The 23,786-nt window shown below is 37.1% G+C and overlaps 1 protein-coding gene and 1 pseudogene across 1 annotated transcript; both read right to left on the bottom strand.

Moving 5' to 3' along the window:
• Positions 1 to 5,730: 5,730 nt before the first annotated feature.
• LOC114092994 (olfactory receptor 1J21-like) lies at positions 5,731 to 6,669 on the bottom strand. The gene has a single exon (XM_027935679.2). The coding sequence runs from the start codon at positions 6,667 to 6,669 to the stop codon at positions 5,731 to 5,733; it is 939 nt and encodes a 312-aa protein (XP_027791480.2).
• An 11,419-nt stretch (positions 6,670 to 18,088) lies between these two features.
• LOC139701489 (olfactory receptor 1J21-like) lies at positions 18,089 to 21,488 on the bottom strand (annotated as a pseudogene).
• Positions 21,489 to 23,786: the final 2,298 nt, after the last annotated feature.

Below are 23,786 nucleotides of genomic sequence, written 5' to 3'. Positions count from 1 at the left end.
GTTCATCTGATTTTATTTATTTGGGTTATTTTTTCTATTTGTCCTGCTTAGTCTTGTCAATGTTCTGTCAATTTTGTTAAATTCCTCAGAAACAAAATTTCTGATTTTGTTGGCCTTTTGTATTTTTGGTCTCTGTGTTGTTTATTACATCTCTGATCTTTGTAACTCCCTTTCTTCTAATTTGGGGTTTGGTTGTTCTTGCTCCTCTAGTTTCTTGAATTTCATTACTAGGTTATTTATTTGAAATTTTTCTATTTTTATTTAAGCACTTATTGATATAATCTTTCCACTTTTGCTACATCTCACAGATGTTGATGGGTCCAGTTTTCATTTTCATATGACAATACATTTTTTCACTTCTCTTGATTTCTTCATGACTATCTCTTGATCATTCAAAAGATTGATGTATAATTTCCAGGTCTTTGTATCATTCCCAAAGTTCCTCTTGTTCCTGATTTCTAGCTTTATTCCACTATGCTCAAGGAAGATACATGCTACTCTTTTTTGCTTTCTTTCTCTTATTTTTTAGTTATTTATTAATTTATTTTTACTTCTTAAGACTTGTTTGGGATTGGTCTTTCCTGGAGAATATTCCACTGGTTTGAAGACAAATGTGGTACTCTGCCTCTGGTGGATGAAATGTTATGCAATGTTAGGTTCATTTTCCCAATAGTATAATTCTTTTTATTTCAGATTAATTCTCAGTCCAGCCTGGTGTAGGTAAAGTTTTCCCTTTTCTACAATATTATATCTTTATTCAATTTATGTCATAATTTCTTTTGCAAACACATTCCATAGAAGCTTATTATTTGTGATTTCCTAATAATTTTTATTGAGATGTTGTAATTTACACTTTCGTAAAAATGAATTTTAAATGTCCACCTCTTATGATTTTTTCATGGTACGCTCTACCGGAATGATCACTTGGGTCAAGAGATAGACAACTTCCATCCTGACAGAAGCTCTCCTCTTCCCCTCACGGTGTGAAAATCCCAGAGTAAATGGTCTTCGGATCTCAACCAGCCCTGAGTTTTCTGAATGCTTTTTAAGTTCATTTAATTACAATCATGCAGTATATAATCTTTTAGATATAATGGTTTTCACTTAGAATGATAAATTAATCTATGTCATTGTACTTTTCAAGAGTTCAATCCGACCTGGCACAGTCTCACACCTGCAATCCCAGCCACTTGAGAAGATGAGGCAGGAGGATGGCAAATTCAAAATCAGCCTTAGCAATTTAGCAACACCCCAGCAACTTAGTGAGACCCTGTCTCAAAATAAAAAGTGCTGGAGATGTGGCTCTGAGATTAAGCACCCATGAATTCAATTCCCAGGAGGAGGAAGAGAAGGAGGAGGAGGAGAAAAAGAGTTCACTCTCATTATTTGATATTATTCCTTGATTATAGAGACAAAAATCTGATTAGCAGTCCCAAGCTTACAGTTAAAACAATGTTGCTATGTCTATATTTTTGTCTATGAGTAATGAAGTTTCTAATTAATAATGTTGTATGTTACACATTTAAAATATTTCTAAAAAAAAAGAGCAGATGGGACTATGCTGTGGTAGCAAACAAGCTGAACTGTCAGTTAATTAGACTATTAAGGGGTTTTTATTGCATATGTGTATTTATCACATATAATCATACATATTTATGCAGTTATATTTATCCATAACCAGTGCTTTTAAAAACATTCTCAGATAGGAAATTCATCAAGCACAAACACTTAGTTTTCATGGTTTGTATACTCAGAAATAGACAAGCTGAAACATAAGGTATACATTATTTAACACTAATTGTCATCCCACATATTAAAACTTTTCATAAAATGTAGTTTCAGCAAATAGAATAATAATGCATATCAAAAACAGAATTATGAATAAACCAGTTAAAAAAATAAGTATGGCATATGAGTCATATAGATGTATACCCACATGTAAAGCAGTTTATACATCTAGAAAAATATAATGTTATAGTTGGTATTGCGGAGAAGTGGAGAAAGATACATTATTAAAAATTAAATTGAAATACTTTATTATTAAAAGGAGAAAATATTTAAATGAATTTCTACCTCATACTACATTAAAAATTAACAACTCCACATAAAACCACAATGAGAGTTTTATCTCACTCTAGTCAGAATGGCAAGTATCAAGAATATAAGTAACAATAAATGTTGGTAAATCTATATTCAACCAGAAGAATGAGAAGTTATATTCCATTTATGTATGATTAGTCAAAATGCATTTTACCATCATGTATAACTAATTATAACAAACAAACAAAAAATAAATATTGGCAAGGATGTAGGTAAAAGCATACACTCACACATTGTTGGTGGAACTGCAAATTGGTGCAACTACTCTGGAAAACAGTATGAAGATTCCTCAAAAACTTGTAATGCAACCACCATTTTACCCAGAAATCCCACTCAAAGGAGTTAAAATCAGCATACTACAATGATGCAGTCACATCAATGTTTATAGCAGCACAATTCATAATAGCTAAGCTATGGAACCAAACTAAGTGCCCTTACAACCAAACAGATGAATGGATAAAGAAACTGTGGTTTATATTCACAAGGGAATATTACTCAGGCATAAAGAAGAATGACTTTATAACTTTTGCCAGTACGTGGATGGATCTGGAGACTATCATGCTAAGTGAAGTAAGCCAGTACCAAGAAATCAAAGCCTGAATGTTCTCTCTGATATGTGGATGCTTACACACAGCAAGGTGGGGTGGAATAGAAGTTCAGTGGATTATACAAAGGGGAATAAATGGAAGGGAGGGAGATAGGAGTAGGAAAGACAATGGAATGAATCTAACATAACTTTCCTACACACATATATGAATACACCACAGTGAATCTCAATATTATGTATATCCACAAAACTAAAATCCTATTTTAAATAAAATATAATCCATGTTTGTATAAATATGTCAAAATAGATTCTACTGTCACATATAACTAAAAATAACAGGTAAAATTTTTTAAAAACCTATGGTATAATATCATTATGTACATAGAGCAAGGGAATACTTTATTTTTCAAAATTTAGATATATTTTGTTAAAACATAGTGTAAAGTATAAGATTCACTAGTGAATTCTAGAAGAAAATTCTGTTAGGGAGGGGGAGTTTTCACATGCTGTAATAACTGGGTCTTGTTGATTATTATCACATCAGGTACCATCGGGTGTTCTCCTGTTGTGACTCCTGATGACACCTATCTTGGATTCCAAACACAGTGTTAATTAGGTCAGGTGGGTGTGTTACACTCACAGGATTCAAACCCAGTGCCTCATGCCTTCTAGGCAAGTGCTTTACCAATAAGCTAAAACCCCAGCCCAGCATTTTCTAGGATATTAGAAATTATTTGAAATCATATGCTTTATGTTTCTTTTCAGAATGGCTTCTCAGTGCAACTATTCTGTAGAAGAGTTTAGCAGTGATCGTTGCCCTAAAATCCAGTAATTCTTCAGTGTGTACAATTTACAGAATCACTTTGATACACACACTGGATGCACACATAAGAATGTATGTAATAGCATTTTTCAAAATAGCAAAATGTTGTAAATGAAAAAAACAGTATTAAAAACAGTACAGGTGACCTAATTAGACTAAGTTATACTCCATGTATGTAGAATATGTCAAAATACACGCTGCTGTCATATACCTAAAAAGAAAAAATGTAAAAAATAAAGCAGTACAGATTGGAAGATTAAAACATATAGATGAATTTCACACGGACAACAGAAAACAACATAGGCAAAATGTCAGAGAATAAATATAGTCAATTTAATTTTATATGCAGTTCTAAATCAGGCAAAATTTATGGATCACTGCAGAAATATTAAAACCCTAAAGAAACCCAAGCACATATTGAAAAGAGTGAAATACCGCTACCCTCAAGAAGAAAGAAAATATCATTGATGAAGGACTACTGAAGGAGCTTCAGCAGTATTTAGTTTTTTGTTTAAACCTACAGCTTTTTAAATGAATATTTTTATAAATTATTTATAATGTTATTATGTCACATATCAAGACCCATGCACATATATATGTAAAATATATTATGTATATATTTATATATTTAAAATGAATATTTTCATCTATTATCTCAATGTTTTATAAATATTAAAGTAAAATTTCCAGTAAAATAAAAACTCAAGTTAAAAATATTCAAGTGTCTTATGTCTCAGGATTCGATTCACACATATAGTATGAATACAATTCATCTAAATATAGGTAGCTTAATAACACATGGATAGTTACTAAACGTCCCTGAAATATGAATTCCCTCCTTTATATCAAATACTAAAGTTAAAGGAATATGGAAACATCTCTCACAGTTACCAACTTACAGCAATGAAGCTAAGTAAGCAGAAGCGGTTTCTTAAGGGCTAAAGACAAAACTTAACTATTTCGGATGGAAACACAAAACACTAGATTTATGAGTTGGGCAAAAAAATCTTTCTTCATTTTAAAATCAAATGTGATTGGATTAAACTGTGCTGAATTTCTATTTGAACTCAATTCAGTTGGCCTGACTTCCTGACACCCTGCTTAGCCATTGTCTCCAACCCATCCCAAAGAGGTTGAACACCCTTAATGGAAAAGACAAATTTCCCATAATCACAGCATTTCCTGGAAGGCCTTGTAATAATCTCTACTCTCAATCCTTGCCTTACCCCCATGTGACCTTGCTAGAACCTAGGCAGAGGGATGACCAAGTTCACCACTGTTCACCACTTGGGTCTTGTACCCATTCAATCTGGACCATTGTGCTGACCTTTTACAGAAAACTGTCTCATTTCAATCTGTAACAAGGGCCACACTCTTTGAGAAAAAAAAATATTATGGGCCTAGATATAGTCACTCTAATAACAAAATTAAAAATAATTTGGGCAATGGTTAAGGAAATACAAGCAGTTGGAGAGAACAGAGGAAAGGAGAAATGTGGAAAGTTTGGTCAATAGCTACTTCATTGATACATAGGAAGAATAATCTGGGCTGTTGGATTGCACAGGTTGACTAGAGTTAATGATAATATTGTATATACTTCAAGAAAGCTAGAAAAAGACTTTTAAATGTTTGACCACAAAGAATATAAAAAGTGTTCAAGGAAAGAAATGTGCTTACCATCATTTGAATAATACACAATGTACACATGTATCAAAGCACCTATGGCATACCATGAATACATACCAAAATTTTATGTGGAAATTAAATAAGTGAATAAGAAATTATAAACAAAGATTTAACTACATTTCTCATTAAACTTACTAGCAAAAGTAAATTCCAAATGTAACACAAAATTAGACACAAACTCACCAGAAAACAAATTTATCATAAGAAAGGAAAAGGAAAAGCTTTGCTACAAATGTCTATCAAAGCCTATAAACTGCCAAAAGGGAGAACAGAGACAAAAGCTCTGACCACATAAAAATTTTAAATGTTCCTAGGGAAAGAATACATTATGAACTGGAAAAAAAATTAGAGAAAAGTAGTTGTGCATGTATGTTTGCAAAAAACCTTTCCCAAGATTTTGAAGTTCAACAGACAATTAAAACAAGACAAAAACTACATCCAAAGTGAAACATGGTGGAATAAAGATTGCCACATCAAGATTAAAAAGAAACAGCAATTCCGAGTGGAAAGAATGTATGTGAGGAATTTGGATTTGAAACATGTCATATTTAGTTAATAAGAAAGGCAATTTCCATCATGCTGCAAATGATCCTCTCCTCAGGATGTTTCCCAGAGCCCCTTTCATATCTCGATTCCTCAGACTGTAGATAAAGGGGTTCAGCATGGGGGTGACCAGAGTGTACAACACAGACACAATGACATCCTTGTCATTAGTGCTATTGGATGAGGGGACAAAGTAGAGTGCAATAATGGCTCCATAGTACAAAGAAACCACAGAGAGGTGAGAGCCACATGTGGACAAGGCTTTGCAAAGTCCCTTAATGGAGGGTCTTCTCAGGACACTGGCCCCAATGTGGCCATAGGAGACCAGAATGCATATGAATGGCAGGGTAATGACCACTGTTCCTAGAGTGGGGATGACCAGCTCATTGACAGTGGTGTCTGAGCTGGACAGCTTAAGTAAGGCAGAAAGGTCACAGAAGAAGTGGTGAAGAGTGTTGTCTCCACAGAACGAGAGACGGGCTAGGAGGAGGGTGTGCACAAAGGCACTGGCAAAGGATAAAACCCAGGACACAATGACTAGCAGGAAAATGAGGCTGTCATTCATGATGGTGGTGTAGTGCAGGGGGTGGCAGATGGCCACATATCTGTCATAGGCCATGGAGGTCAGAAGGAAGCTATCGAGACCCCCAAACAATAAGAAAAAAAAGTCCTGGGAAATGCACCCAGCGTAGGAGATGGACTGAGTCTGCATCAGCATGTTCATGAGCATCTTTGGAGCCGTGACTGAGGAGAAAGAGATGTCAGTGAGGGCCAAGTGGCTGAGGAAGAAGTACATGGGGGTGTGCAGGCGAGAGTCCAGCCTGATGAGCAGGATGATGAGCAGGTTCCCCAGCACCGTGGTCAGGTACATGCCCAGGAACAGGGTGTAGTACATGCCTTGCTGCTCTGGCTGGATGGGGAGCCCCAGGAGGAGGAACTCGGACCCGCTGCTCTGATTATCCCTCCTCATGTTCTTCCTCTCTTTTGTTGGAGAAGAAGAGATGGAAATGGGAAAGAATGAGAAGTGATTTTGACTATTACAAAATTAAAGCAGAGTTTTCAACTACTTAGTATGTGTGTTTTAATTGTATATGGTGAGCTTTTGCCACACTAGTAAACTAGTAATGGCTCAGAAAAAAAAGGATATTATTTGTATACCTAGAAAGCAACACAATATATTTTGAAGAAAGCATGAAGTATCTGAATATCATCAGATCATACCCACTTGAGGAGTCCATGATGGAAATGTGAGATTAGAGTTAGTTGCAAGGCTAGGTCAGTAACTAGTTAATAAAAAATTTGTAGATAAACACTAATGGTTTGTTGGCCTTTCTTAACGTTCTCCATTCCTCTTAAACACAAGTTAGCTAATGCTTTAATTCCAGGGATCCTTCCTATCAATTGAAGAGAATCCAGTGGCTGCTTTGGATCAAGATATCAGGAACTGTGGAGTTGGTGGACATATCATCTGTATCAAGTCCATGAAGGTCATCCAGGGCAAGAATCTATGCCAATAACATTAAATGTCTGTTGACTTTCCTTGTAACCAGTCCATCAGGTCTGCCTTTAAGAAAATTCTTTCACACTCAACAATTTTGATCCAAATTCCCACTTCCCAGTCACATTTGTTCCCTGAGCTCAAAGCAGATCATTGCTATTTAAGTACTCAGAAAATATTTAACTTTTACAGTCACATCTAGGATCTCTCAATGAAGAAGTTCTTTTTAAGTGTCTGTCTAGAATAATAAAATAAAACCTCTTCCTTTATTTCATTCCTAACTTCTTGTATCAAAGATTCTTAATTTTACTTTTCTTGTCATAACTTTAACATTTCTTCTACTTTGCTAATCATTCATTTCTCTTTCTCCTTCAAGTCAGTTTGTTTTACACCTTCCATTGGAACAATCATAACATGATAGGAAAAGACAGCAGGATGTGCTATTGAAATTAGAATCTGTATCATATAAAGACTCACTCGCTCTGAGCATCTTTTGTCTTTGAGAGCTAGAGAGATGTTTCAAGATTGGACTCATCACCCATTTGGGTTAAGTAAAGTTTGCATTAATGTACCAATTCTCTCAACTTGATTGAAACTCTATAAAGTTTCTACATTTTTCAGCAAAGTAAGTTAAAATTTTTGTTGATATGCTATTGTTACCTGAGATTAATAATACATTGAGTTATGTGACTGATTAACAGGTTAGTAACTATTAAGTTTATCACAATGAAAAATCACCATTAGCTGTCGGTTTGGCATGTAGGTTGTTCCTTATATTTTTGCTATTTCTAACAATACTGATATGAATTACATTGCTCATATGAGATTTTGACAATTAGCCTATATATCCATAGGATAATTTCCTAGAAATAAAAGTGGAGGAAATGTAGAGTCATGACATTGAAAGACATTGAATTACAAGAGGCCAAGCAGATGAGGAAGTTGATTCCTATGTGTTCTTTAAAAGGAGTTCTTAATAGAAGAAAAGTCACATGACAGACATAAAAATAGGCATTTCCAAGTATGTATTTGTAAATGACAGGGCTAGAGCCCTTGATGAACCAAAAAAGGATTGTGGTCAAGATTATGGTCATCCTGAAAAAGTTATGGCGTGAGGAACTATTCAGAACCAGTTATAAGGACTTTTCTGCTAAAATAGATTGTTTCAATTCTATTCTCAGAGAAATAGCTCACTTAAACTCAGATTGAAAAAAAGCAAAGAAAATTTTAAGTAGTCGTCTGTCTGCTGGTTAGAGATCAGATTACAACATGGCCATAGAGTCAGCAGGAATCTGAATAGGAGGTTATGGTAGCAGTTTAGATACAAAATAAAACCTGGATTGTGGCAGAGGATATGAGTAAAATTACAGGGATTTGGTATAAAATTTCAAGGAACTTCCCAAAAGACCTAGTGGGGTTGAAGGTACACCAAAAGAGAAATGTTTTTACAAATATACTCTCAAAAATGAAATATAAGATCATTTAGAGATTCACTGTTCTACATGGAAACTTGATTCTGCCTTATCTTCTCAAAATTTGGATAGACACTTAGTTGAAGGTAAATTACTCCACAAGGAGCTGTGTGAGGAGTGGTGGAGTCTAGGAACCAGCTGCACTCCATGAACGTGGATGCATACACACACCTACAGACACATCCATGTCATCAAAATAGAAGAAAGGTTAGTACAGTAGATGAAGAGGATTGAGGGGGAGGGAAAGGGGACAGGAAAAGGGAAGACAGTGTAATCCATCTAACTGAATTTTCGTGGGTGCATGCATGAACGTGGCACCATGGGCTCCTGCATAGGTATATCCACAGGACAACATTTCAAAAAAAAGGAAAGAGTAAAAGGATTGAACAGAGATTGGTGGAGTGGAAGGAGAGGAGCAGGGAGTCAGGGAGAGTTCCGGGGATTGAATTGGAGTGGGTTGAGTTCCATAACTTAGTGACAACGTCAGAGTATATTCTGGGGTTATATACAACTAAAAAGAAAAAAAAAAGAAACAGAGGTCAAATAAGTTCTCTAGCCATTAATATAACCAAACTTTTCTCATAAAGACTATAGGCCCTGAGTGCTTTATGACAAACACACACACACACACACACACACACACACACACACACATCATACCACTGACTGCCAATTCTACCCCTACTCTGACTGGTCATTAGATCATGAGCACAGTTACCTTCAGGTACTAGCTATGGGAACATTCTTCCATTTCCCTTTAAAAGACATGAAATGCAGTGAAGTAAATAGAGTCTCCAAAGGGCTCAAAGTTCCATAGCAATGGTCAGAAGAGTCATCCCTTCAGAGTGAAACAACATAGATATATAGATAAACACTTGTTCACAATTAGTGTAATAATTTTACAAACCATGGAAAGATCCTAGAGGCAATCCCTCCATCCCTAGCTCCAAATTAGAGACATTTCCTTTGCTTCCCTTGGGAGAAGAACTCCCTATTAAAGTTGGCCTAAGAGAATTCACCCTCTTCCCTTAAAAACAATGACAATAACCACAGAGCAGCTGTTAGGAACCTGATGAATCAAAAAGCCTTCTCAGTTTGCTTTGGGGTAAATGTGAATCAGAGGTCATCAAAAAACAGGGTGGAGGTTGAGTGTGACAATCCAAGTGTGTTGTTTCTGAATCCCATGTTATTTTAAAACTATCACCTTAATTCTCTGATGAAAAGAGGGGAAAATATAGTCACCACTAGATCTGGGAAATGGAATACAGTCTCTACAAATCTCTCGTGTCAAAAAGCTATAGTGTCAGTATTCCATTGGTACAAGATTCTCATGATACCACAAAATAACCATTCAATATCAGCTTTCCACTAAGCCCCTTACAGAATTGATTCCAAATTCATTCCATACATCAACAACTGCATTTCTTCAATGTCTGGTGAAAAATTAATATCATATGGTCATTATTCAAGGTGGGAAGATATGTGAGTTTTATAAATATTATGGTTTTATAAATTTTATAAATATTATATGGTTCTGCTTATAGTATATCAAATCTCTAATTGAAACTGGCATTTGAGTGAAGGATTCCCATAAGATATTTAGACCTCAGGAATGGCTTCTCAAGCCTTTAGATCATTCCCACCCACATCCCGCATGGGTGGTGGAAACGCAGTTCCTCTGCGAGGAGTAGGCTGGCGGAGAAATAAAGCTAAGAAAAAAGAAGGTGAGGAAAAGACCACAGGACACACACGGATGTAATTTTGGAAAGTGGGGGTGGATGTCCCTACCACTTTAGGGGTCAAGCTTCCCCACTGGAAAAAAGAGGGAGTGAGAGGCCACGTTTGCTTTATTACATATGGGGAAACTTGAAACAAAGGTTGTCCATAGAATGTTCTTCACCAAATAAGACAGGAGGTGGGCTGTCCAACCCAACTCCTGAGCTACAGGAGAGCAAACTTCCTAGCTGAGCAAAGACAGAGATCATGGCCATTGTGCAGCTGCAATGCAAGTCGAAAATCTTCTTGGCTCAAGTCCAGTACAGATGCTAAAGTAGCTCGGGGGTGGCTCCCAAAGATCACGGTTGACCATCTGGCTCCATGGTGATAAAGATCCAGCCAACCTACCTGTTTTCCTAGAAGCAAAGGATTGACAACATTTCCTTCTCAAACCAAAGACATCACTGCACCTCCCTCTTTCCTTACATGTGTAAGGGTAAAAAGTAAATCTATGACTGCTATATTTCTTATTTGATTAACAGTATAGAAAAAAGGATCTCATTGTATTAACAAATATCATTACTACTTTCTCAGGTACTAGATATCATTTTCTGGAAGAACTTCATCTGTATCCTCTTCTACATCAAGCTTCTCTCATTCTTCTGAATCCTGAAAATTTTTTATTACATAGTACCCCACAATCATGTGGGTTTCATCTAAGGAATGCAAGGTTGGTTCATATGTGAATCACCAAATGTAATTCATCACCAAATGTAATTCATCTTTAATTCACATAAATAGAATTAAAGATGGACAAGAATCATATGATCGTCAAGAAATGTGCAATTAATTAATAATCCTCTATGTAATACATTTGCCAAAAAGAAGTCACAACATAAAATAGAATTTGTCATCATAATTAGTGATATGATATTTTAATGGAGGTGAAATTTAACCTCTAACATATTCAAGATCTTTGGATAGCCTGAGAATCTGGACAAGAATCATATGATTGTCTTAATAAATGTAGAAAAAGGCTTTGATAAAAACCAGCATCCATTCATGTTAAAAATGCTAGAGAAACTAACAATAGAAGGAACTGACATCAACATTATAAAGGCTATATTTAACAACCTCAAAGCCAACATCATACTGAATGGAGAAAACAAAATGAAAGCATCTCCTCTAAAGTAAGGAACAAGACTTTCATTTCTTGACAATATTCATTGAGGTATAACATACTTTTTAACACATAAATTTTAACTTTCCAATTCTTTTTTTTAAAGAGAGAGAGAGAGAGAGAGAGAATTTTTTAATATTTATTTTTATTTTTTGGCAGTCACAACATCTTTGTTTGTATGTGGTGCTGAGGATCGAATCCAGCGCTGCGCCTATGCCAGGTGAGCGCGCTACTGCTTGAGCCACATCCCCAGCCCCATTTAATTTTCCAATTCTTAACTTTTTTCATTTGTATACTTGTGATGATTAATCTGGATTGTCAACTTGATTGAAGATGCCTAGTATTATGGTTTCAATATGAAGCATGCCCCAAAGTTCACGTATGAGACAATGCAAAAATGTTCAGAGGTGAAATAATTAGGTCATGGGAAGCGTAACCTAATCAAAGGCTTACTCCACCAATATGGATTAACTGGGTGGTAACTGTAGGTAAGTAGGGTGTGGCTGAAGAAGGTGGGTCACTGGAGACAAACCTTTGGGGATATACCAAAGTAATATATAATTTTGTGTTCTAAGCTGTTCCTGCCTTGATGATCTGCCTCACCTCCGGCCCAGATCAGTGGAGTCTCCATTAACTGAGACTTCTGAAACTATGAGCCCTAAATAAACTTTTCCTTCTCTAAAATTGTTTTTTTTAAAGAGAGAGAGAGAGAGAGATAATTTTTTTAATATTTATTTTTTAGTTTTCAGCAGACACAACATCTTTGTTTGTATGTGGTGCTGAGGATCGAACCCGGGCCGCACGCATGCCAGGCGAGCGCGCTACCGCTTGAGCCACATCCCTAGCCCTCTAAAATTGTTTTTGTCAGATCTTTTGATCACTGTGGTAAAAAAAAAAAAATGAGTAAAACACCCAGAAATAAGACTTCTGGGAGTGTCTATGAAGGTGTTTCTAGAGATGATTGGCATGTAGAACAGCAACTGAGGAGGGACCTTCCCTGAACATGGGTGGCATTGTCCAATAGGCTTGGGGCCCAGATGGAACAAAAAGTGGAGGAAGGAGGAAGCTGAGGTGTATGCAAGCTTGATTCTTCTTGAGTGGGTGCTTTGATTGCTGCTGTCAGCATCACCTGACATCATGATCTGGCTCCTTCACTCTTCAGACATGGGCCCTGAGCAGCAATTCTCTAGGGAGTTCCCAGGCTTTCAGTCTCAAACTGGGGCTTCAACATTAGTTCCTCAAGGCTCCAGCTACTTGAACTAAGCAACTACTGGTTCCTCCAGTTCTGCAGCATGCAAACGGCCATTGTGGCATTATCTGGATTTTTGATAATACAGATCATTCTAATACATCCCCTTTCATAACCATAGTATACATATCCTATTGGTTCTTTCGCCTAGGAAGAACCTGACTGATATATTACACTAATGAAATGATCACTCAGGACAAGTATAGATAATTTCCAACATCACAGAAAGCTTTCTTTTTCTCACAGTCTGTGCCTTCCCAAGGGTAAATGGTCTCCTAATTTCTATCATCGCTGATTAACTTTGCACATTTTTCAACTTCATCTAATAGAATCATTCATTTGTTAATCTGTATACATAATGGTTTTCACTCAACGTTGTGAAAGTAAGTCTACATTTTAAATATCAGAGATTCATTTTTTTTTCTGTGTTATTCTATATTATTCCACAGAAGGAACGTACGATAATCCATTATCCTTCCCCAGTTGATACATAGTTAGATTGTTTCTAAAACTAGAAACAAAACTAGGTTTTGTTTATCAAAAATAAAGTTAGGCTGGGTATGGTGATGCACACTTATCATCTCAGCAATTTAGAGGTTAATAGAAAGATTGTTGCAATTTCGAGGCCAACATCAGTAACTTAAGTGAGACCCTGCTCAAAATAAAGATAAAATAAAATAAAAAGGGATGGGCAAGTAATTCAGTTGTAAAGTGCCCCTAGGCTAAATCTCTAGTATCAAAAAATAATAAATTTGGGAGGATGACCGAATAGAGGTACCCAACCCGTACCTGCTCTTCCACAAATAAGAGCCAAAGCAATAAATATACAGCTGCTTATTGAGGTACATCGTCTTGCTAGAATACCCACAATCAACTGGAAAAAAGTGGAAACCTTGAAAATCCAGATACTTATGACAGTAGCATTGTAAGGAAAATTTAAAAAAATACTTTTAGTAGCTTAAAAAAAAACCTGGGGTGCCCAGAAAACTACCAGGGTGCTATAGCCAGGAACCATCTCGGAAAGAAACTTACTGTCTAAATTTGGACTGCTCCAGTGGTCAGAAACCCCTGCATGTTCCCATTTCTGAGACCCCACAGATATCCACTGCCCTGGCTCACTGGGTAGCTATGAGATGAAGAAAATTTAACTCTGTAGAGTAATGACACAAACCCACTGAGAGTACTGCATTCTAGAGAGCAGTTGTTGGGTCACAGGTTTGGACAGAGGGTGAAACCCATAAGAACCAGAGGATCAGGAGCCTATGCTCTGAGACGAGGAGCATAGTTCATGACATGGGATTTCATGTGGGTGCCAGCAGTGAAGGCAATGGCACACATAGTTCTCGACACCCTGCTCTCAGGAATTCACACGGTACCACTGACAAGGCAGAGAAAGAACTGTGTGGTTTCACTGATCTCCAGTCCCCAGGGGCCTCCTGGGTCAGTCTTGAGCACATCCCACCTGTGGCTGTCAACCTGTCAACAGGGCTCTGAGCTAAAAAGGTCTAGAGAGAAACTGCCCGGTACTAATGTGTTCTTTTCTTCCCTGCTCCCGCAGCTACCTCAGCTGGGAGGAATTCTGCCTGGCTACAGTCACGATCTGTCTCTGCTTGATCCCTGTCAGGCATGACCACTGAAATAATCAAGAATAAAATCCCCAACCATGTCCCACTAGAAAGCAACCACAACAGAAAATTTAGATTTGGGAAAATACACGGATTCTGAATAAACAGTGGGTCACTGAGGAATTCAGATGAAAATTTAAAATTCCTAAGCAAATGAAAATGGAAACAGAATATACCAAAACATGTAAGACACAAGCAAAGCAGTACTAAGAAAAAAGTTTAAAGCAATGAGTGCCTACATCAAGAAAAAAGAAGGATTTTGAATAAGTGATACAATGATGTATCTCAGGAAACTTAGAAAAAGAAATCAAATCCAGAATTATTGATAGGAAATAAATAATAAAGATCAGAGCAAAAAAAAAAAAAAAAAAAAATATATATATATATATATATATATATATATATATATATATATATACACATACATACATACACACAATGGGTCAATGAAACAAAGACTTGGGTCTTTGAAAAGATAAAATTGCAAAACTTGCCAGGTGCTGTGACCACACCTGTAATCCCAGTGCTCAGGAGGCTGAGACAGGAGGATCACAAGTTCAAAGCCTGCCTTAGCAACTTAGCAAGGCCCTACACAACTTAGCGAGATCCTGTTTCAAAATAAAAAATTAAAAGGGCTCAGTGGTTAAGCATCCTTGGGTTCAATCCCTGTACCAAAAAAAGAAAAAAAAATTGACAAACCTTAACTAGACCCACAAAAAAAGTGAAAGAAGACCCAAATAAACAAAAATAGAGGTGAAAAAGGAGACATTGAAACTAATAACAAAGAAACTCAAAGGATGACTAGGGATTTTGAAAACATGTATGCTAAAAAACAAAAATCTAGAAGAACTTGACAGATTTCTGGATATATGTGACCTACCAAAATTGAATCAAGAGGATATAACAACTTAAATAGATCAATAATACTTAATGAGATCAAATCAATAAGTTTAAATTTTTTTTGATACATCACAATTATACATAATAGTCAGGTTTATTTTGCCATATTTGCACATGCACATCACACATCACACAATTTGATCAATCTCATTTCCTAGTACCTTCCAAAGTGAAAATCCAAGGAGAAGAGGCTTCACTGCAGAATTTTACCAAACTTTTGAAGAACTAATACCAGTGTTTCTCAAAACAGTCCATAGAATTAAAATAACCCTTCTAAGTTTATACTGAGGCAAGCATTACTCTGTTACCAAATCCTGAAAAAAGGTACAACAAAATTTTTAAAAACTATAAATGAATATACCTGATGAACTTACATGCAAAACTCCTCAACAAATTACAAGGAAATTGAATATTGTTATGTTCACATCAAAAATATCATACAACATGATCAAACTGGTTTTATTGTAGGACTGAAGAATGATTCAACAAATACAAAACAAAAACAGTAACACATAAATAGAAAGAAAGATAAAAATCATACGATCATCTCAAAAGATGCAGAGTAACCATGTGATAAAATTCAAGACCAATTCATGATGAGACCTTGTTATGACGGGTATAGAAGGATCATATCTCAACATAATAAAGCCTACGTATGACACAGCTTAGCTAGCAACATAGTGAATGAAGAAATGCTGAAAACATTTCCTCTAAGATCAGGAACAGGACGAAAGTGTCCACACTCACTTTTTTGCCACACTCACTACTAACTGTCAAAGCAATTAAGAAAGAGAAATGACTAAAAGGCATGCAAATTCTATTTGAAGATGATGTGATTCTATACATAGAAAGTCGGAAGACTCTTCCAAAAGACTATTAAAACTGATAAATTCAGTAAAGTAGCAGGATAAAAAATTAACATATGAAAATCACCAGCTATTCTGTGTACCAATAATAGATGTAGTGATAAAAATATTACGAAAGTGATCCCATTCACAATAGTCACAAAACAATACTATAAAACGCCAAGGAATAAACTTAACTAAGGAAGTAAAAGAGCGCCACGATGATGATTTTAAAACACTGAAGAAAGAAAGTTAAGAAGACACTAAAAGGTAGAAAGATCTCCCACGTTTATGGATAGGAAGAGTGGATACAAACAATGTCCATACTTTACGTAGCAATCTAAAGATTCAGTGCAGTCTCCAGCAAAATACCACTGGCATTCCTCACAGAATAGAAAAAAGAATCCTAAAACTTACGTGGAAGTACAAAAGAGCCTGAATAGCCCAAGCACCCTTAAGGATAAAAGCAAAAAAAAAAAAAACAAATCTGGGCTGGGAGAGAACATGGCGGTGGGAAGGCAGTGAGCAGCCCCGTGCCCTGCGCCACCCGCCGGCAGACCTCACCTAGTGGGAATCCTCCATCTCCGAGAGTGTTAGAGGACCCCTGTCCAGCTGCTCTCGGCAGAAATCACCAGCGCTGTGACCCCCAGCAGGGTTCTGGGCCTCAGCGTTCCAGTAGGACGCCCGCCATTGGAGCAGGCCCCAAAGCCCGAAGTTCCAGTGCACGAGCGCCTCAGCGGAATCACCCATCAACACATCTGCAGGTCGCCAAGACTTCGCCCCGCTCCCACGCAGGTCACTCAGCTGCTACCTACCCACAGCACAACGCCATCGCTCCCCCCACCTCACCAGACACCTGGCGCGGAAAGCAGACCTCCGCCATCTTGGCTCAGCATTCTGGCCACATTAGGTGGGGTCAGTTCCCAGATCCCATCTCCAGCGGCCAGGTAGCCGCAGCGGTAACCCAACACAGGTGTGCAGTGCGACCAAGGAGCTGGCTACAGGAGCCCCGGGGTGAGAGTTTCCTCAGTTGGGAACTGCTGGGGGAGAGGGAGAGACCCGGAAGTGGGAAACCTCCAGGCAAGAGAGGAGATAGTACCGGGCGCTCCAGCCATATGGGCGGTCCCAAAAAGAGACCCGTGAGGTGCAGTCTCCCTGCAGGGACTGGCAGGTGCCACTCCCCACATTCAGGCACCCTGCACCGGGACCCGTCTTCCCACCCTGATTACCTCTGCCATCCTGAGGACAGAGACACCAGCTTACAACAGAGGACCCCAACTATTGGATGAGAAGAGAAGCAGGACAACCCTGGCTTCTTCCTTCAAGTTTCTTGTTTGTTGGTTGGTTTGTTGGTTGGTTGATTTTCTCTTCTACCCTTCCATCCTCCGGCCCTCACACCCCCAACATATGTGAAACCGGGAACTTTGCATGAAATAGGACTTTGAGGACTGAGTCATCTGAATAATATAATATAGAGGTGTTATAATGCCCTTTTATTTCTTTTCCTTTTTCTTCTGTCATTTTTCTTCCTCCCTCCAAGTTTTACTGTTTTAACATCTGTATTTTTCTAAATACACATGTGTGTTTGTTTTATGTCCTCTACTGTCATCCCACGTACTTGCCTACCCTAAATTACTTCCTGTCTATTCTCTTGCTACTAACCCTCTTCACTAGATTTCTCCTTCACACTTCCTAAGATATATTAACTCTATACCCTCACATCCTACCTCCTCAGCATATCATCCTATGCCCCACCCCCCAGTTCATTGTCCACCGCCAGAAACTGTAAACCTTTTTACAAAACTACTGATTATATTTTAGATAATAATTGAATTCAACATTTCTGTACATTGAGACTAAACTGTAAACATCTTAATACCAACAAATTGTTCATAGGTTATATATTATTGGTATTGGGATCTGTTAACATTGCCTTTCCCCACAAAGGAGAGGTCTTGGAACCCTACAAGAGCACTATAAACCTATAGGGTAAAAACAATAACAATCCAGACCCACAGAGCTGGAAAGGAAGACACTCGAGCAACATGAAAAGACAAGGGAAGGAAATGCTCCCAACAAATGAAGACACCACATCATTAGAATCATTGGCAGCCACAGCAGAAGAAATGACAAGGAGTTCAGAATGTACATGGTTAAAATGTTCTGTGAACTCAAGGAAGATATAAGAGAGCAATTATAGGCAATGAAAGATCACTTCGACAAGGAGCTACATAAACAAATACAGAAAGCAAAAGATCACCTCAACAGGGAAATAGAGGTGCTAAAATAAAAACAACAGAAATCCTTTAAATGAAAGAAATAATAAACTAAATAAAAAGCTCAAACGAAAGCATCACCAACAGAGTAGACCACTTGGAAGATAGGACCTCAGACAATGAAGATAAAATATATAATCTTGAAAAAAACAAATCTGAAGGCATCACAATAGCTCATTTCAAGACATACTATATAGAAAGCAATAGTAACGTAAACCAATGTAGTATTGGCATAAAAACAGACACATACACCAATGAAACAGAACTCAGATATAAACCAATGTGCCTACAGTCAACTGAGTTTCAACAAAGGTGCCAAAACATAACATTGGAGAAAAGAGAGCCTTTGCAATAAGAAGGGCTAGGAAACCTGGATACACATGTGAACACACTCACATATACAGGGGTAAGACAACATCGTACATGTACACATTTACTTAAACTATGTACCGTATACATTATTTTGTTTTACATATAATTTCCATATTTTTAAAAAATATTTCTAGTAACATGGGTTAAAAATTGCTTATGTTTGAAAAACATTCAAGTGACTTATAGGTTTCAGGATTTGACCTTGCACACACACAGTGGTTTAAATTCCACTCCCACGAAATATTTGTTAGCATAGCAGCACTTGGCTAGTGACAACATCCCTCTTAAATTTGAATTTCCTCCTTCATTTAAACATTAGAATTAGGGAAATAATAAATCAAAAAGCATCTATCACCATAATCAATTTATAGAAAGAAGTTGATCTCCTTTACCTTGAGCAGAGACAGTTTCTCAAGAACTAATGACAAAACCTTACCATTTCATATGGAAACATAGGATACTACATTTATGTACTTGGCCAGGGAGGTATCTTTTTACATTTTGAAGTAAAATATAGTCGGATTAAACTGAGATGAAGACCTGCTTGAGCTCATTTCAGGTTTCCTAGAGTTCCTGCATCCTGCCTAGCCATTCTCTAGTCCACAACCAGAGAGACTGAACCATAAGAATGGACACAAATCGCATCACCACCAGGTGGACCTTTAAAAACCTCTGATTGCTCTATTGTATATCCAGTTCACCTTCAATTAATCTGGACAGCTCCAATCAAGTTTTTGTTCATTGCTGGGGACATGGGTCTATTCCGTCCAGATCATTGATTGCCCTGGCCTTTTATAGGAAGCCGACTCATTTCAATTTGTGTCCAGGCCCTCTCAGTTAGAAAGAAAAAGTTGTATGGCTAGTTATCGTCATCTAGCACAACGAAACCCAGAATAAGACAATGAATAAGATAGTAGAAACCACTTGGGAGAATAAGGCATGTAGGGGTGAAAATGTTGGTTGATGGGTGACAAGTTATAGTTATATAGAAGAAATAAATTCTTGAGCTTTATTTCACAACAGAGTAACTACAGATTACTAAATGTAACTACAGGTTATAAAATGACATATGTTTCCAAAAAACTAGAAGAAACTATTTAGAACAATTGGACAGAAAGGAGGCATGTGTACTTGAAGAAATTTATATACTTTATTTCAACATTATGCACTTCTACACATAAAAGGAAATGTCACATGGTGTCCACACATACGTATATATGTAACATTTTATGTTTGCCCTAAAAATAAATATAAATAAATAAAAATGAATAAAAAAGGTAAAACCAGGTTTCTAACTAAGGTTACTCAGAAAAATAAATTTGACATTTATTACACAATTACACACAAAAATAAAATCATGAACCCACCAAAAGATATATTTTTGTTATCTTGAGAAAGTAAAGAAATTGCTTTGAATATCTATGGCTACAGACTATCCAATTTTTTAAAAATGATGGATGCATAAAAATTTAAATGTCTATAGGAAAAGGGTATTACGAGAAAAGGAAAAATGTGCAAGTTGTTTGTTGTAAACTTTCCGATGATTTTCATGATCAATAAGACAATTAAACAGGGAGAGAAACTGTATCCAAGATGAAATAAATGCTGAAAAGAGAGAGTGCCACATCAAGACTCACAAACAGCAATTCAGAGAGAAAAGAAAGCATGCATGGTATTGAAGTCTCATGTCCTATTAATAAAAAAAAGACAATTCCCACTATGCTGAAAATGGTCCTCTTCTGAGGATGTTTCTCAGAGCTCCTTTCATATCCCGATTCCTCAGACTGTAGATGAAGGGATTCAACATGGGTATGACCAGAGTGTACAATACAGACACAATGACATCTTTGTCTTTAGTGCTATTGGATGAAGGGAAAAGGTAGAGTCCAATAATGGCTCCATAGTACAGAGAAACCACAGAGAGGTGGGAGCCACATGTGGACAAGGCTTTGCAGATGCCCTTAATGGAGGGTCTTCTCAGGATGGTGGCCCCAATGTGTCCATAAGAGACCAGAATGCAGATAAATGGCACAGCAATAACCAATGATCCTACAGAGAGGATAACCAGCTGGTTGATGGTGGTGTCTGAGCTGGACAGCTTCACTAAGGCAGAAAGGTCACAGAAGAAGTGGTGGAGAGTGCTGTCTTTATGGAAAGAAAGACGGGCTAGAAGTAGAGTTTGCAAAAGAGCATTGGCAAAGGATAAGACCCAAGACACAATTACTAACAGAAAGCAGAGGTTCTGACTCATGATTCTGGGATAATGCAATGGGTGACAGATGGCCACATACCTGTCATAGGCCATTGAGGTCAGAAGGAAGTTGTCAAGATCTGCAAACAAAACAAAACAAAATTCCTGGGAAATGCACCCAGCATAGGAGATGGATTGAGTCTGCGTCAGCATGTTCATGAGCATCTTTGGAGCCGTGACTGAGGAGAAAGAGATGTCAGTGAGGGCCAAGTGGCTGAGGAAGAAGTACATGGGGGTGTGGAGGCGAGAGTCCAGCCTGATGAGCAGGATGATGAGCAGGTTCCCCAGCACCGTGGTCAGGTACATGCCCAGGAACAGGGCGTAGTACATGCCTTGCTGCTCTGGCTGGATGGGGAGCCCCAGGAGGAGGAACTCGGACACGCTGCTCTGATTATCCCTCCTCATGCTCTTCTTGTTACCTTTTTCTGGAGACAAAACAAGAGATGGAAATGTGAAACAATGAGAAGCCATTGGGAATACTATACAACAAAATCATGACTTTGAATTAGTCAGTAAGTGCATTTTAACCTGAATCTCTCAGGCTTTTTGCCACACTGATGGGCTAATGAGGGTCAGGAAAAAGGATGATATTTGTCCACCTATAAAACAACTGAACATTTTTTGGAAAAACCATGAGACATCTGAATGGTTATCAGATCCCACCAGGTTCAAGCTTAAGAAGTCCAGGAGCTCATGATGAAAATTTGAAAACTATGTACAAGACCATGTTTGTAACAAGCTAATAGAAAATAAATTATCTCTATGGCTTGTTGGCCTTTCTTAGCCTTCCCCACACCTCTGGAACACACTTTGGCTTTTGTTTTTATGGATTTAATCAAGATAAGAGAGCAGGGTGGGCTGCTTTGGATTTTCAAGATAGCAGGAGCTGGAGAACTGGTGGAAATATCTGCAGTGATCCAAACAAGGAATTTAAGAGCATGAATCTCAGCCAATAACAAAATATCTAGTGACAAGCTTTGCAATACATTCATTGGTCATTCCTTTAAGAAAAGTCTTTCCCACTAAACATTTTCAATACTATATCATCCTTTCTGTAGGAATTTTTGTTGACTGTGCAGCAATAGTAGGTTTTCTTCTAAATCCTACTTCCTATATTCCCATAATGCAAAGCAGGTCATTTTTATGGAAGTCATCAGAATACTGGGAAATACTAAACTTTCCTAGTCATATCTTCTCCTGCCAAACAATTACTTGCATCTGTCTAACAAAAGCAAATAATATTTTCTCCTTTTTCACATTTCCTAACCTAGGTTTTATGCCAAAGATCCTTAGCCTGTAATTTTTTGGTCATGTTTCTGACATTTCTTCTATGTTGCTTATACTATCATTCTTCTTCTTCTCCTTCAGATCAGTTCATCTTAGAACTATCCATGAAAGCAATCACAAGAATAGGAAAGCAGAATATGATAACTCGTCTACTATATTCTATGTAAAGATTGTTAGAACTAAAGGAAATTGTTCTTTGAAAGCTGAAAGATGTCTTACTATTTCTCTCACCCCTCATTTGTGGAATTAACTAAATTTTATATCAATGTACTAATTCTCCCAACTTGATTGAAATCATCTTTAAAACTCCTATGTTTAAAATCATGTTGATGTGATATTGTAACCTAGGATGGATTATACATTCAGCTATGTTACTGATTATCATGTTGGTAACAGTTTATCACAGTAAAAATGATAATTAGCTACCCATTGGACATAAAGGTTGTTTCTAACATTTTGCTATTCCAGCAATATTACAATAAACCAAATTGTTCCTTTGCCTTTTTGCTTACTATCATATATATCTGTAGGATAAAGGCTCAGAAATGGAATTGGAGGGAATGTATATACATGGTTTTGATAGTCTGTCAAATTACAAGAGACATAGGTGATGAGAAAACCAATTCTTTATGTGTTCTTCAAAAGCAGTTCTTAATAGAAGAACCTATTATAGAAAGATTATGATAATGAACATTCTTATTAAGTGTCTGGAGAGGACAGGGATAGGGTATTTGAGGAACATAGAAAATTCACATCATGGTAAGCCTGGGAAATATATGATTTGGAAAATTATCAAGAAGCCAGAGTATGTAAGACCTTTTCTGCTATTATAAAACAATAGTAAGCTAAAAAAAATTAAGTAAGGAAGTAACCAAGAATTTCAGAAAGCTTGCTTGCTACTAGGTAGAGATCAAATTATAGCAAGATGAGAGCAATAGCAGGAATTTGAATAATTTATTACAGTAATTTAGTTACAAAATACTACTTATTACACCTGGATGGGGCAGCAGAGATGAACAAAATTATAGAATTTGTAAGAAAATTCAACAACTCAAAATGGGGCTAAGAATAAGAAGAGAAGGTATGATTTTTCTACCTTTTTATCAAAAATTAGATGTACGATCAGTGTGAGACAAATTATGCTATCGGGAGATTTTTTTCCCTGCCCTCACAATTTGGATAAATACTTATTCAAGATAAATTACTCCACACGGAGCTGTCTATCATAATATGATGTGATAAGAGATAGAATCTAGGGATTGGTAGCACATGCTGGACACACACACACAAAAAAACCATACAATCATACTATTTAATGTAAATTCTACTCCTGCTCTGACATGGCCATTATATAATAAGCATAGATACCTTCATCTACAAGTCATGAGAAGGTTCTTCTCTGTTCTTCTAGAATGT

This window comes from Marmota flaviventris, chromosome 13 (assembly GCF_047511675.1).
Source record: "Marmota flaviventris isolate mMarFla1 chromosome 13, mMarFla1.hap1, whole genome shotgun sequence".
NCBI lineage: Eukaryota > Metazoa > Chordata > Mammalia > Rodentia > Sciuridae > Marmota > Marmota flaviventris.
The sequence above is the reverse complement of the archived record's forward strand: the minus strand, read 5'-3'. Positions and strand labels throughout refer to the sequence as shown.

What these genes read in the sequence shown, in the direction of transcription:
- LOC114092994 (XM_027935679.2), bottom strand. Translation starts at nt 6,669, where the DNA reads ATGAGGAGGGATAATCAGAGCAGCGGGTCCGAGTTCCTCCTCCTGGGG.